General features: G+C 49.5%; 7 protein-coding genes across 7 annotated transcripts; 2 read left to right on the top strand and 5 right to left on the bottom strand.

Moving 5' to 3' along the window:
• Positions 1-701: 701 nt before the first annotated feature.
• Positions 702-2163, bottom strand: CI109_103464 (methionyl-tRNA formyltransferase; the record flags this gene model as incomplete). Its single annotated transcript, XM_032005778.1, has 6 exons — positions 702-995; positions 1053-1184; positions 1244-1345; positions 1419-1765; positions 1823-1915; positions 1968-2163. The coding sequence occupies 6 exons, from the start codon at positions 2161-2163 to the stop codon at positions 702-704; spliced, it is 1164 nt and encodes a 387-aa protein (XP_031860025.1).
• A 697-nt stretch (positions 2164-2860) lies between these two features.
• CI109_103463 (uncharacterized protein) lies at positions 2861-5130 on the top strand (the record flags this gene model as incomplete). Its single annotated transcript, XM_032005779.1, has 8 exons — positions 2861-3063; positions 3158-3318; positions 3398-3438; positions 3504-3610; positions 3667-3738; positions 3793-4629; positions 4703-4743; positions 4799-5130. 8 exons carry the CDS (start codon positions 2861-2863, stop codon positions 5128-5130), a joined length of 1794 nt encoding a protein of 597 aa, XP_031860026.1.
• Positions 5131-6882: 1752 nt separating this feature from the next.
• Positions 6883-8669, top strand: CI109_103462 (uncharacterized protein; the record flags this gene model as incomplete). The annotated part of the gene is made up of 8 exons (XM_032005780.1): positions 6883-6890; positions 6947-7033; positions 7100-7217; positions 7283-7426; positions 7516-7721; positions 7791-7950; positions 8021-8143; positions 8226-8669. 8 exons carry the CDS (start codon positions 6883-6885, stop codon positions 8667-8669), a joined length of 1290 nt encoding a protein of 429 aa, XP_031860027.1.
• A 447-nt stretch (positions 8670-9116) lies between these two features.
• Positions 9117-9583, bottom strand: CI109_103461 (uncharacterized protein; the record flags this gene model as incomplete). Its single annotated transcript, XM_032005781.1, has 2 exons — positions 9117-9246; positions 9495-9583. The coding sequence occupies 2 exons, from the start codon at positions 9581-9583 to the stop codon at positions 9117-9119; spliced, it is 219 nt and encodes a 72-aa protein (XP_031860028.1).
• A 520-nt stretch (positions 9584-10103) lies between these two features.
• On the bottom strand, positions 10104-12400 carry CI109_103460 (uncharacterized protein; the record flags this gene model as incomplete). Its single annotated transcript, XM_065967297.1, has 11 exons — positions 10104-10238; positions 10295-10400; positions 10452-10517; positions 10573-10733; positions 10783-10869; positions 10925-11162; positions 11210-11301; positions 11350-11359; positions 11439-11713; positions 11761-12262; positions 12330-12400. 11 exons carry the CDS (start codon positions 12398-12400, stop codon positions 10104-10106), a joined length of 1743 nt encoding a protein of 580 aa, XP_065823369.1.
• A 476-nt stretch (positions 12401-12876) lies between these two features.
• On the bottom strand, positions 12877-13267 carry CI109_103459 (uncharacterized protein; the record flags this gene model as incomplete). The annotated part of the gene is made up of 2 exons (XM_032005783.1): positions 12877-12903; positions 12962-13267. The coding sequence occupies 2 exons, from the start codon at positions 13265-13267 to the stop codon at positions 12877-12879; spliced, it is 333 nt and encodes a 110-aa protein (XP_031860030.1).
• A 701-nt stretch (positions 13268-13968) lies between these two features.
• CI109_103458 (uncharacterized protein) lies at positions 13969-15201 on the bottom strand (the record flags this gene model as incomplete). Its single annotated transcript, XM_032005784.1, has 5 exons — positions 13969-14308; positions 14359-14459; positions 14523-14858; positions 14914-14995; positions 15056-15201. The coding sequence occupies 5 exons, from the start codon at positions 15199-15201 to the stop codon at positions 13969-13971; spliced, it is 1005 nt and encodes a 334-aa protein (XP_031860031.1).
• Between the last annotated feature and the right edge of the window lie 71 nt (positions 15202-15272).

Raw genomic sequence — 15272 nt, 5'->3', positions numbered from 1 at the left:
ATTCGAAGTGACGTGCAGGTGGAGTGGTCGTAACAGTAACCCTCACAATGATGACCAATCGTGTCGATGTCTGTGTCCGCGTAAGCGCGTGTGGTGTACTACGAGATTGGATTTATGATTCGATTCGATGGGAGGGAATGGCTAAGAGTGGAAGGTTTCTGATTTGTTCTTCGATCAAGGAGTGTAAGTGAGACTTTTGATCAAGAGAGGGTAAGCATGTGGCGAATTGGATCGTGTGTTCCACTTGTTTACATGTTGGTGTAAAGTATAGCGGGCCGAGATAGTTTGGTAGGTTTCAGATTGATGGGTTTAGCGGTGGTTTTGAAGATCCGTGCGTTGATCATCGCGATCAGCATGATCGTGGCGGTGTCGACTACAGTTGGATACAATGCTGATCTTTGTCGTGTGAATCTGAGCAATGAAGATGAGGATTGAACTGTTTGTGTCTATCCCAACCCCGTCGGTTGTGCTGGACCGCTTGAACAAAGAGTAGTGTCTTGTGAGTGTCTACTGTAAATTCCAGTGAGTCATGCGATCATCACACTCACGCGCTCCCTTCCCCGCGCGGGGAAACCATAAACCCTGATAGAACAACCACGTGTAGTAGCTGGATCACGGCGTGCGGCGGGGTTACCGAGGCGATATCATATGCATGCTTGCTTCTCTATGACGCCTAATGATGCGTTGCGTTGCGTTTACGTTTATCGCAGCTGCAATCTACCACTATCTCTCACTCCCTTGGCCAGTCCATTCCACCAGTCCTTCACTCCTAATACCTTCTTGCCTGCCGTTTGGAGCTCAATCACTTCCAGCCAGCTGTCCTTAGCGCAATATACAAATAGCCTTCTCACCTTGCCTGATTTGTGAAGGATAGCGGTACCTGGCTGTAGTCCCTCACGCTCTTGTGAGAGCGAATCAGGAAGTTCGGAGGATGGAATTGGGCGGACATCGATTAGCTGCGTTGGAACGTCCAACACTGTCGTCCAAACGGGATACTGAGCGAGCACGTCGAATCAGCGACAGCGCCAGTTAGCCTTGCATGCAGAGCTCACTTGATGATGTATAGCTCTGTGCCAGTGGTCGATCCCCACGGCTGATTGCTCTGACCACTTGACTCGAGCCATATCATGGGTGATTTTCGGTGCGAGTGTGACTTGTGTCTCGTCTTGCGGCACGAAAGTAGCCTTCGCGTGACCGCAGTCATTAGACCTAGGCCCTTCAAGTAGTCAAGCTTGCGACTCACGGTGCCATCTTTGAGCCGTCTCAGGACGTCTACCAGTAGCTCACCGCCCAGATTCGCCAGGTGCGGCAACAGCGTATCGTAGGTTGCGGCAGTTGGAACCACCTGTGAAGTGAATGATCAGCATGATGCCTTTCCACACTCACAGCCTGTACCATGGTATGTGAGGGATACGCACGACATTGTCCACTCTTCCTACTATATCACCCGAATCGATACCCTTCCCAAATCTCTCCAACCTCTGAACGCTAACGCCTGTCTTCTCATCACCCTCTGCTATCGTCCACTGTACGGGCGCTGCACCTCTCCATCTTGGCAAGAGCGAAGGGTGGACATTGAGTCTATGCTCGGGCGGAAAGAGGTTGAGCAGTTTGACAGGAATGATGTGCCCAAATGAAGCTGTGAGAAGAATGTGGGATGAAGATGGGGTGTTGAATTTCTCAGGAGGTGTGAAGGTCTTTATACCTGTAGTCGGTACAGAATGAGTGGGGAGGTCGTTCATTTCGGCGTAGAGACGTAGTGCAGCTACAGCTGAGACGTCAGCTTTCCGACGGGTTACCGTAGGATATTACAGTAACATACGTGTATACTTGTCCTGCTGCTTATGGACATGTTTACCCCCTCGTCCTATCTCTTTCTCAGCCGGTACAACGACATCGATAGAGGACCATAGATCTGAGCGAGTCGGATTAATCTTCCAGTATTACTGCCTCCTGAGTCCACTCACCCTTCGCTTGATGAACAGCCTTCAACGAAGCCACCGAAAATTCGTCTGATCCACAGAACAATATCCGAAACGGTTCACCGCGTACTGTCCTCGTGGTGCCAAACCCTCTGGTGATCGGTCTTGACAGCCAACCGTGCGAGGTGGGTCGACAAGCGGGGTACGGTAGACCTCTCAATGCATTGTTGATCAAGAGCATCTATGCTTCCGGTCGGTTCATGAACGTGTTAGAGGGAAAGGCAGAAAATGTCTATTCAGTCGACGATGATGATGGTACCAGTGTTTTGATTCCATCATGAACCAGGATGGTCCCGTAATCAGAGTGATATCAGGCACGGCGTTAAACAATTAGAATTCGCAGTCTCTTAAGCTGTGTTCCTCACTTTCACAATGGAAGTAAAGTCAGCAGCACCGGCAATCAATCAATCAATCTGAAATTCTATTCTATTCTCGCTCTCTCGGCCTTCTCTCTTCTCTTCACACTCAACGATAACGACGACCAACATCATCAGATCCCGGTATAACGAAACCAACAGCAGTGATACGACGATACAGAGGGAAGCATTGCAATCCTTTGTGTCTTTCTTCTTTCAGGTGACCAAAAAAACACACGTCGTTTCCCGCTTAAATCATCAAGCTCGGTCGATCCCAAAATAACAGTAATCGCAGCATCGAAGCCATTCGTCCTACCTTTCATCGTGTCCTCAAGACCTCAATCCATACGTCTTACGTCTTATCGTCCATACCTCTACCTGTCAAAGTACATCGATCGGACGCATAGACTGTATTTGGTTATCGGATCTGGATCTGAGATCCCCTACCCATTTGGCAGGTGCCGTCGGTGAGGCTACCTTGTCAGACAACGCCAGCCTCCTTCATCGAGACAATCAATCACCATGTTTAGCTACCATCATTCTCGACCCACGCTCCGATCAATCCTTCTCATACCGGCGATAGCGACATTCATCTTTTCCTCACTGCCTGCTCGCGCTTATATCCCCGCTTTACCGATCAACGATACGTCGGGATTGAACTTAACGGATTCGTCGACGATCGCTATATCATGGACGGATCCTGCTGGAGTGTACAGTGGTGGAGTGTAAGTGGAGGTTCTAGCTCATGCTGATATGATCCTAGTGAACGTTTGAAGGGACAGGAACGGCGCTGATCAGAGTGATTTTTGTGTTGCACAGCTCATTTCAGCTTCAGGCGGACGTGCCAACAGGAGGACAGACAGCGGGAGCTCTGGTCCACTTCTCAGAGTCAACAATGGGTCAAAACTTAACAACATCGACACCGTGGATAGCGTTCATTAGCTGCGATTTGAACGAAACGACAGCGAGTGAAGAGTGGGGTGAGTAATAATGGTCACGACTCTTAATTCATTATAGCCAATTCGTCGGAGTAAGGCTGATCGGTGTTCGGTGCGACAGACATCTTCACACTGGCCAGAGATCGGGGTGCTGTATCAGCGGTAAGTCCTTGTCGCTCTTGTGTGGCTCGGCTACACCACTCTGTAATGCTGATTGGACGTAACAGCTTTTGTATACGATACACTCGACATCCTGCCTCCTCAACCCCGAGTACATCACAGACTTTGAAAAACCGTTAGACGTCTTCGCGACGAAGACAGTGCAGGTCGCGAGGTGAGCCAAACCGACGAGATACTATGACCGTCTGGATAGCTGACAGACCGATGCAGAGTGATTGATAACCAATATTTCCACACCAACAATACGTTTGACAACTACAACGGCACCTTGCTCAATATCTCGTAAGTCGGAACTCCATCCTCGCTTCAACGAGTGCTTGTTGACACCTGTTGTAGCGGAGCCGATGTCAATAACTCCCTCATCGGCAATCCTCCTGCGACCAAGAACTACCTTATCGGCACGCTTACCGCTCGGAACTCGACTGGGCAAGCGACGGCCACTAACATCCCCAATGCTACACCCTCTGGATCTGGTTCCGGATCAGGTAACAAGAAAACATCCGCACCTATGGTCGTACTTTATACTATCACGGGAGTCGTGTCGACCATGTTCATACTGATGCTCGTGATGGGTGGAAGGAGAGCAATGTTACATCCCGAACGGTATGGTCGACGGCAGAGCGATAATGCACAAGGACCGCAAAGCACGGCTGGAGGTCTGGCGCAAGCAATGTTGGATACTTTCCCCGTCATCAAATTCAACAGAAACAATAGACGAGGAGGAGGGGGTATCAACAGTCCGCCGAAGCGCTTGTCTTCGGAGAATAATCTGGAGGGTATCTCGTTGGAGGACAGGCGGGATAGCGAAGCTGAGGCGGGGATAACTCCGGCGGACAGGTACAGACGTTCTGTCCGGCCTCACGATCCAGATGGAGAGGAGACATTGTATTACGGGGCTGTGGCTGGGGACAGAAAATCGAGCCTGTACGATAACGGCGGTCGATCGAGGACGGCTTCGACATCGAAGGCTAGTTCGAGCGCGCTGGACGAAACTAGACCGTCAACATTGGCTCACTCTGAACCGATGGTAACGGAACGAGAGGCGGAGCTGGAGACGGAGGAGCAGGATCAGCAGTGTCCGATTTGTTTGTTGGATTTCGAGGAAGGAGAAGATCTGAGAGTGTTGCCTTGTGAGAAGGAACATGTGTATCATAAAGTCTGCATAGATCCTTGGTGAGTCGTGTTCGTGTACAATTGGGCAAAATATGTCTTGGCTGACAAGAAGATACACTTCCCCTAATTGCAGGCTGTTACAAGTGGCTTCGAGTTGTCCACTGTGCCGAAAGGGTGAGTTGAGTCTCAGAGATAGTCGCTGTGTCACATAGCTGATCCGTTTTTGCAGACTTCAATAATCCACAACCGCTTGCTTCCGCGCCGGTAAACCCAAGCACCCCACCCACGCCTTCGCCACCAGCTTCAGCGATCGGTACGAGTCATCCTGTTTCCGACCAAACGCAAGCACAACCACCCACGCAACACGGTTTCGCCAAATATCTAGCGTTTATGCGAAGAGAAAGACGGAATAGATCAGGTAGTGGGGATGATGTCGGCGAAGGCGCACAACCAGAAGGACGGAGAAGATTACGATCAGGAGGGAGGAGGATGACTAGCGATAATGGGGTTGGACCAGGACGAAGACGAGAAGCCGACCAGACGGGTCCTGGAGGGTACTAACGTGGGTGCTGTGTATCTTCAAACTCTTAAAAAAAAACAAGACGGGCAATACTTTTACGATCATCATGACATGTGACGGACACTTTAAGACTTTTCCCTCTTCTCTCTCTATATAGATTTTCTTTCTTCTTCGCATTCGATTGCCTATTCAAGGCTGCATTATCGGTATTATTATTTGTTGTATTTCGATTCCTTACAATTGCATCCGTAGCTATCTCCAAATATAACGATGTAGATGAGTGATGAGAAGTTGATGTGGAAGGGTCAGTCCCAGGCGCAGAAAAATCTGGTACAGGCACAACACGGAGTGGCACGTGTATGTGGAAGGGTCGATAGGCGCCACTATAACTGGGCATTCTGTGGCTGGATGTGGACAGTATATCTGTGTGTTCATGCATCGATGGACTGGAGTGTGTGTGTGTGTGTGTGTGTGTGTGTATGTATGTGTATGCGCAATGTTCTATACAGGGTTCATGAATCCCAGGGAACAAACAATGGGAAGACCATCAACGGCGAGCGCACGGTCCTCCCCACTTCTCCGTGTTCAGGAACCTCAAAAGAAGAATCGCATACAATCCTTCCGTGGTCTTCCTCCCACACGCACTGGATCTGCTGTGCCGCATGCATGTCTAGGGGAGAAACGACAGTGATTCTCGTGCTTACTGTTCCTTTGGCCAGGTGAACCTGGTGCCATCCCCCACTCCTCCTCAAGCACTACTTCTCAAGTTGTCTGCTGCTCATGGTCCAAGTGAGTGACGTGTCTGGTCTTCCAAGATTGAGACGCTGAGCCATATGATTCCACGTAAGAACGCTCAGAACATTCGGGGCGAAGTGAGCCTTCCAAGAGCTGAGGCGTGCTTCCAAAGGAGTCCGCCTTTGACGGAGGGTCCGTGCGTAAGTGAGTGTGAGTGAGATCCTTTTGAAATGCAGGGTCCGGGCATACATCCACAAGGTCATTGAAATTGAGTCCGAAGTCCCATTTCCCCCCTTCCATGCTGTGATAAGAATGCTGATTGGAAGGGACACATGTCCTTCCACACATGTGCTCGATTACATACAAACTCATCACCGTCCCCTCATCTCACTGCTCACTCTCACCCAATCTTTCTTCGATATAGAAACGTGATCATCACCGTTCCGGCTCCTTATCTGGCCGCCAGAATGATGTTACAGATGCTTCCCCTTTGTAGTGTACCGTTCTCGCATACGCGAAAACACTCCGTTGATGAAAGGGCAACTTAGGGGAAAGCTATTGATTGAAGGACAACATCTCAATCCTTTATCCACAACCACATCGTCTGTCAATCACTCCCCATAACACTACCCTATCTTCCTTTCCCCTTTTTCAAGCTGTCAAATGCAAAGGCTTTAGACCCAAAGGGATGGTTTGAAGATTGCTGTGGAGCCAGAGATGGACGGACGAGAGCGGTCTGTGGTGGCGTAGGATCTCGCATTTCCCAAAGGACAGGATGCCATCTCAAGGGGTAAGGGATGGAGGAGTTGTTGACACCATTTCGTGGAGAACGAAGATATAATAGTGTATATCTGGGTCAAAGAAGAAAGGAAGATTTGTCTCAATACAATCCTACCCAGACTTTACGAATTGTACACATCGCTATCACTGCTTCACTAACCCAGGTACTTTCATCCCCCGGAAATTGGACAGATACTTTCGACATCACACACCTTGGGTACTGCAGCGCGTAACTACCAGAACGTTAGTATCACCTCACCGCACTCTCCGTCTCCAAGATGACAACGTGAGTTCACACATCACTATCAACAAGCCTGGGCAGTACTTATGCCGCTTTTCCAGCCCGGCAGCATTGACGTTCTCAGCTTTGTCAGCTACCACCGGACTACTGTTCATGATCTGGCACATATGGCATTTCGATCGATTCAGGTGAGTGCCACCCGTGACGTCCATCGTTGAGGAATTGATAATCTCACTTTCTGTACTCTCCCGCAGATGCATGCTCTACTCTAGAGACGATTGGTTCCGAGCGGTGATGTGTCATATCCTCTTCTGGTCGGTAATATGTTTCCTAGTATACACATGGATAAACGTACATGTCATCTATTCCGAGGTGAGCACCAACGACTTGAAGATGTTGAGACCTCGTCGCTGAATGGAAAGTTCGTTGTGTTGTAGTATTGGGTATTCATCCCGCAGATTAATAAGACGATCGTTTCGCCTTGGCAATTGTGGTCAGAGGGACATCAGAGATTGTGGCGCATAGGACTCTATGTCATGTCGGCCGGTTGGGGTTTCTTACAAGGTGTTCATCTTGAAGAGGTAGGTACGAGCAGTGATCAAGCCACACATAACAAACCTTTGGCTTTCTGCGGGTAACCGTTCATTGACCTGGACCTTCCACGTCTTAGTTCCTATACTGGGGATACTTGATAAAGTCCATTCGGACCCCTGGTGGACCCAAAACCTCCTGGATCGGTTCGGGCTTCTTCAAGATCTGGGTAGCACTCTTCGTCTCTGCCTTTGCGCTATTGTTAGGATCAGTCCACATCGAGACTCACAATTTGGACATTATGAGATGTTATCTCTTCCTCATCGGATCCTGCATGAGTATCTTGTGAGTGTTGTCTCTGCGTCTCAGAACACTCGGTACGGAAACTGATTTATCGAAAACTCGTCGTCACAGGCTCGCCGTAGCATCGGTCGTTTTGTGTGTTATCTTCCCATCATTCCTTCGTACAGTCAAGCGACAAGGAGCGACATTCGAAGTTCTCGAACGATTGTATTTCTTCGCCGAGATAAACCAGATTCGTACTGTCTGTCGTATCGTTTACAGTATCTGCTTTGTGAGTGGCGCGAAACCTGTGTATTAGAGAAGTGAGCTGATTCGATCTGATCATTTGTCCACTCGAGCAGATTATACTTTCCGCCGATGGATTCACCAAGGAGAAGAAGATCAACTCGACCGCTTTCTGGCCCGACGTGCTCTTCCTTTGTGGTCAATTCGGTCTCTTCTCAGCGACCGTCCTTTCCGTCGTTGTAAGTGCCCATTCCCCCGATCCATCTCATAGCAGCGCGCCAAAGAGTCCAGAATGCTGAAATTTGAAGTAATGCCTTGCAGGTCCTTCTCCCACGAAACATGTCTTCTGAATCGTTGCCTCCTTCAAACGAAGAAACTTTCCATCCTATGGTCCCATTCAAACGACCACTTCCCGAAGGATATTCTGCCAAACAATTCTATGAGCTCGGTGAACGTCTTAATGTAGGACACGAAACCATGGCGGCTGGTCTGTTCTCAGCCAACTATACCAATCGCGATGGGGAAGACGAAAACTTCGAGATGTCACTCACGCCGCCTTCGAGTGGGAGTGGGAAGACCCAAGTGGAGGAGGGAATACCTTTTGCGGAGGTAGCGGATAAGAGTAAGATGGCGAGAATGAGCAGGATGCCAGCGTTACCAACGGTCGTACAGCATTTTACGAGTCCGTTCCAGACTGGCGATACGAGACCGACCGGACCGACACAGGTCTACGTGACGAGTCATACCGTGGTCGAGAAGGAGTAAGCGGGCGGGTATGAGAGCAGTGTTGTCTGATACGGAGGGATGCTGAGAAGGAGTGAGCGAGGTGAAGGGGAGGATCTAGAAGGACACTTTGATTTGTTTTCCTTTATCAGTTTTGTTCGGCATTTTAGGGTTAATCAGCGTTGAGAAGTCGTCCTGGATCATAGAGTGTATGCGATGAATACTGTACATGTGTTTCCACCCTGTTTCGTAGGGGTTCCAACGACTAGTTGATCTGATAGACCCCGGTGTATTCCATTACCTTCTCAACTCTCCGAACTTGTGACCTATGCTCATCAAGCTCCACTTTATACCTCCCCAATCTTCACCATCCTGACCAATCCCACAAATCGTCTGTAGCTAGCCCATCTGACCAGATCCCAACTCCTGTATCCTGTATATCAACAAGTCCACTTCCCCCGCCCACTTCGTGCTTATTCCACGACTGATCTAGGACCTCTTGAAATACTGACTCGTCACCGCTTGTCCCGCAACGATCTGGAAGATTGTCTCGCCCGCACCGAGATAAGAGTCGGTGATGGACTTGATTGAAGAGTCAGGGATGAGGTCGGTAGCCGGGCTGTGGGTGGTAGGTAGAGGTGTGGATATGCGAGTTTTCGGGGGGAGGGAAACACGAGTGAGTGAGAGAATGTTGATCGATGACCGACCAAATGGGCGAAGGGAAGGACGGTTTTCAGCGAGGGATGAGAGGGAGAAGAACTGGTGTCAGCGTCGCGTGACAAACGATTCTCATCAAAACCCCTTCCAAAAAGGCCTCATTCGTTCAGAAACACAATGTAACATTCGCACTGAGACACAGATACTCACGTAAAGCCTGTAGTCTTCTTGACACCTGCTATGATTGTAGATAGAGCCAAGGCGTCAAACGCATAATGAGCAAGTCGACCGAGGACCATAATGATGAGATTTGAGCTTTGATGAATATCAGGGGGTATGGTCCGTTTTGGTATCCTCCAATTCGGTATGCTTCGATGACGAGACGAGATAAAAGAAGCAATAGAGGCCAGACAAACGTGGACAAAAGTTAAGAGGGGAGAACAGCGGTTATGTGTGAATTCAATTGAATTGAATGTGATCTACGAGCGAACGAACGAACGAGTTGCCGGCAGAACGCGGGTGTGCGGATGGTGGCAAATGGTAATCCCTACTCCACTTTCCTCCACTGGTACCATTGCGACAACCTCATCGCGGCATGCACCCGGAGACCAATATGACGGATATCACATGCATAATAGTCAATTCGATCACACAAACACCTATATACCAGAATCGAAACAAAGGGAGAAACGAGAGACTCGCCTGTCATCAATTTTTCTTCTTGCAGAACGAACAATCACCGTACCAATCGGGAGTTGATGACCTGTTCATTAAGAAAAAGGAGTGACAGTAAACGAAACAGAGATGGGATGAAAGTGATTACAAGTGCGCCTTGAACAACGCCTCAGATATGTAGGTAGCTTGGAGCTGTCTACCTCCGAAGAATCGTCCATTGAGACCCTTGATAGCCTGAGTAGCGCCATCAATTTCTGCGAACTCGATGTACACCTCGCCCTGCAATAGAGCGCTTGTTCAGTACGTTCACGCATATCCGAGAGTGTGAAACTCACCGCAGACATCTTGTCGACCTTGATGCGTTGGACTTTGCCATATTTGCCCTCGACTTCACCTTTGACGTCCTCTGCGAGATCGAGATCCCAGTTACGCTCAGTCTCCCTGTAATTCGTGTCAGCGGCATTGAGAGGCTAATCAGTCGGAGCTACTCACTCTTCAGGGTTGAACATATTGCTGACGATAATGTAAGGTGTGGGGTTCATTGACGGGGATTTCGATCTGCGGATTCAAAGAAGTCAGCTTTGATTCTTAATACCATATGCAAAAGACTCACTGCACGACAGGCTTCGGCGCAGATAAAGCCAAGTTGACATTCGGCTCGGTCCTGGCAAGCTTGTACATAAGCTGTTGTCGTTGGTTCGCATCCAATCGTGTCCCATAGCCGCCAGTTTCTTCAATCTGCTCGGTGGCGACGTATGCTCGGTCTTGCACGGTCTGTACACGAACTGGAATTGTCAGCCAAAATCAAATTGGGATGACTCACTTGGTCGACCGGCAAGATCAAAGTTAGCCATTGCGTCAAGTGCCATTTGTGCAGCTCGGAGCTCCTTAAACTGGACGTAGGCTGTGCCTTTTCGCATACCAGACTACGTTGTCAGCGCGAAGTTACGTATAATTAAACTCACGAAATCCATGTGCAGGTCCACAAACTCAATCTCTCCGAAAGGCTCGAAAACTTGTCGCAGATCGTCGGCGGTCAAAGAGAACGCAAGGTTCGAGATGAAAAGCCTGTGGAAAGGAATAGCAGCGTCTCGATGTGCATCGGCGTCAACACCTGGTGGAAGGGCAAGACCGGTGCTGAGCGGGGGGAAGGTGGTACCAAACGTGATGGGAGGTCGTACCACGCCGGTTGCACCAGGAGCGCTGTGCCATGTCAGCGAGTAGCTTCCTCTACCAGCAAATAGACTCACCTAGCCAAAGCAGCAGCTTGTCCTTGTCGGTTTCGCTCGGCCTCGGTAAGCATAATATTGATGGGAATGCCCATGACGATAGTGCCGGAGAGCTTCGAAGGGAGTCAGTCATGGCTTTGAACTCAGGACAGGTAACTCACTACAATAGCCCTGTTGACAAGTTCAACAGCATCCAACTCGACGTACCCGATACTGACTATCAGCAAAGCTCACTTCCATTTGCACTCACCCTTTGCTCCTCCTTGACACTTTGTCTGTCACCACTCTGGCATCTCGCACCGCGCCTCGACCGAGTTTATCCTCGAAGAACAAGCCAAGATCCCTAGATGTCATCTTTGCGGACAATTGCGAAACGAACACGGAGCGAGACTCGGAGTCCACTTCATCGAGAAGTGCAGTCGCGGGATCACGAGCGGGTCCGCCTTCGTAGTTGGGAGAAGGACGACGACGTCTGGGAGGGGATGGGTCTCTCATTCGTCTATCACGCACACGTTCTCGGTCCATCTGTGGTCTGTCAGCGGGCGTTTTAGGGCGAAACTCTGCCTACTTACCTCGGCGAAACGCTCCTCTCTCCTCCTGGCAGCTTCCCTTCTCTCTTCTGCCATCTCTCTGTCTCTTCTCTCCCTCTCCGCTTCCTTCTCCTCCCTCGTCATCTCTTTGATAGCGGGAATGTCGACGTCTCTTGATCGATGCGACCTGTGCGACTCTCTAGACCTATCTCGATGAGTTGAGTGATGTCCGACGGATATGTCCCTAGAGCCACGACGACGATCATCATAATCTCTCCCACCACGCTCTCTATCCCTCATCTCACGTTCTCTCCTCCTCTTACGTCTCTCCTCACGATCTGACTCAGTCTCTTCCTCGTAACGTCTACGATGACGCTCTCGTCGTTCTTCCTCCGTCTCCTCTTCACGATGTCGGTGGCGATGTCGTCGTTCGCGCTCACGGTCGCGGTCGGGTTCGCCTTCGTCGCGACGATGTCGATGAGACCTGTCGGACCTGTCACGGTCATCTTCCTCATCGTCTTCACGGTGACGTTTCTCACGTTTACTACCAAAAGGAAAAGGATGTCAGCAAGGGTAGACAAGAAAGGAAGAGGAAGGTAGAAAAAGCTTACGTGGTGAGCTCAGGTGTACGATCACGCCCTGGAAGGGGATGAGTGTCAGTGAGAGGTGGCGTCTCGGACATGATACTGCTCGTGATTGCTTTATGTGGTCTGCTTTCAGATTGCTATGCACCTGATGGAAAGTTGAAAACAAGATCAAACGTCGACTTGGTTTAGAGACCACGAACAGAAGTCACCGAGGCAAAGCAAAGAGAGCAGCGGGATCAAAATGGAAATCCCGAACAGCCCAACGCGATTTGTGGCAGTTGTCGTTGTAACGGTTCAAGGAGCTAGAAATATATACAGAGAATGCGTGTCTGATTGGTAAGTATAACAGCACTAGACTATGATTGCGACCACATAATGGTAATGGATGGAGAGTGAAATGAAAGGTAGATAGGCCAAAAATGAACAATAGACATCTCATGTCCGGAAACGAAACTTAGGTGGCACAGAATGGAAGAAAGAATGTCATAAGGCAGTGAAACGAACAAACGGACAGGAAACGAAATAGCAGCTGCTTGGGTTGTAGGAGAATGGATCAGGGAGTGGTACGACGTCAGTGTGGACGTGCGCGTGGTGTCATCTGCGTTTAACAAGATCAGCCAGTGTCTTTTCGAGACAGTATATACGAAAGTGCTCACTGCTTTATTTGACGATTGCACAATAGTCTCGTATGTTTCGAAATATCCAGGAGGCAGGACCACTGTAGGTAAGGTTGGCTCTGATGGATGAGGAAGGTAATCGATAAAGGGCTCGAGGTGCCTTCTCTGAACGGTCGCGATCAGGAACTGATAGGCTTCGTTAATACCGGATAGCTGGGAATCAGTCCAGATTCCCTGGGCTGTTTTATAGGCGTAGACCAGGAATCGGTGAAGTCCACGAAGGAACGCAGCCATCAACTGCTGATCATTCTTCATGAGAGCATCAAGCGCACCGGCAGTAGCCATAATCAGAGCGATTTATGGGAGATCGAGGTTGGGCAATTCCGGGGGTCGCGTCGACCGTCGTGAACCTTGATCAAATAGCTGCAAAGGTAATAGTTTCATTCAGTCAGGAAGACCACGAAGAAGGAAAGAGACATCGAGGACCGAATGCTAAGCATAGTATCAGAGGAAGATTACGGCCAGGAGAAGGTTGGAAGTATAGTTGTTGTGCTACGCTGCCTAAATTATACGGTGACTGGCGGAAAGAGCTATATCAAGAGAATCATGGGAAAGAAGTAAGAGACAAGGAAGAGCGATCAGATGTGCAATGTCGAGCCAAATATTGCATCGAGGGGAAGATATAGGCGACAAGGAATAGCCACTCCCATCGTAAGAAGTCGAAGATAGTATTAGAACTAGTTATGGGTTGATGCCTTGAAGAAGAGCTTGGGCTTTGGTGGTGGCGAAGAGAAGAAGAAGAAGTAACAGAGAACGAGTTGGCGACTCACTGAGGTCTATATAAGTCCGTGAGTCCCATCATGGAGTGTACCGTAGTAAGCGTTGGAGGGCACGAACTCCTTCCCACTCGCACACGTCAGCTATGGTCAGCAACTAATTACTATGGCTGCCACACTCATACACTCCGATCGTTAAGTGGATACATGGCTCTGTTAAGGGGGTATACAACGGATGCAAGGTATGTTCTCAAACTTCGCTACCTCTGCTCATCTTGCCTCGCTCTTCTCTCTTTCCTCCACCCATCTTCGGACCGCCTTTCTCCCCTGCGCCAGGACCCACGCTCGTCTCCATCTATTCTCTTTGGCTTTCTTTTCTTCCTCCTTTTCAGGTATACCAGAGGACACAGCTCCTCGAGGTTTGTCCAAGCCCCAATCATGCCATAGGTGCATCAAAATGCCACAACATGGCCATATTTCTTCAAACGTGACGTCGAAGAGGAGGAACCAGTTTTCGGGAAGGGGTATTCGGAGTAGACGGGTGGCCAAGAGGATCGAAACGCAAGCGAGAGTGTGTGGTGGATAGATCGCATACAGCGGCGTAAGGAGACTGACGGTATGTATCAGTAACAAGGACTGCACTTGAACGAAGTAGCTTACAGATCGTTGAGGATTGACCAACACATTTGCGCTACTTCATCTTCGAAGACCAGGTCCAATATCTTGAGATAATTTATCATATGGCTGTAAGGTAGATCGACCTATGTGATGGTCGGTTCAGCTCCATAATCGCAAGGGGACACTAATTGCCGCAGCTGATTTACCTGCATATTGAATCCCAACCTCTTGAGAATCTGCATCTCCGAAGCCGTAATGACATCCTTCCAATCCCAGAAAACCTCATCATGGAAACCAGGAACCTCAAAGGTGAACCCTTCCCAGACCGGATCCTCTTCTTTCGCTTTTCCTTTATCCCTGCCACCATTGTGTGACTGCCAGCCGGTCGAGGGGTTCGATATGCGGAATGACTGGTCGGAAGGAAGGTTGAGAAGATGTTGTATTCGGGCGAGAAGGAACAAGTAGGTGTTGATCAAGTCTCGGAGTCGAATAGGTGTTTCGCAGAGCTTCGATGATAGGAACAGAGCTGATATTGAAATGTCCTATGCGATCACTGGATAAGCTTACATGCGTTGTACTGGAGGGCCGCAAACTCACATTTACTCCGAAAGAGCACAGCGATGACATGTAGTAGAATCGATGGAAAAGCACTTGAGCTGTCGCCATGGTATTTTGCGGTCTATAATGAGGGTGTTCAGCGTGCGAATGGGAATGCAGAAAAGGTTGCGTTCCCACTCACAGCTTCAACATAACCCCTGCTTCCTGTATCAACATACATCCTACCACCCGAAGATCGTCTTCCACCTCTTTTGGGACACCATCACGAGTTGACGGGGTTTCAGCAGCCTGTAAGAACGTAGCGAGCGGATGCGGGGCATGTGCCATAGTGCAGACAACCGTGTACAACGCCTCGAGCTGCGTACCTGTTCACCAAGCGTGTCTTGTGGTAGTAGCGA

The sequence above is a fragment of the Kwoniella shandongensis genome, chromosome 6 (assembly GCF_008629635.2).
Source record: "Kwoniella shandongensis chromosome 6, complete sequence".
Lineage (NCBI taxonomy): Eukaryota > Fungi > Basidiomycota > Tremellomycetes > Tremellales > Cryptococcaceae > Kwoniella > Kwoniella shandongensis.
The sequence above is the reverse complement of the archived record's forward strand: the minus strand, read 5'-3'. Positions and strand labels throughout refer to the sequence as shown.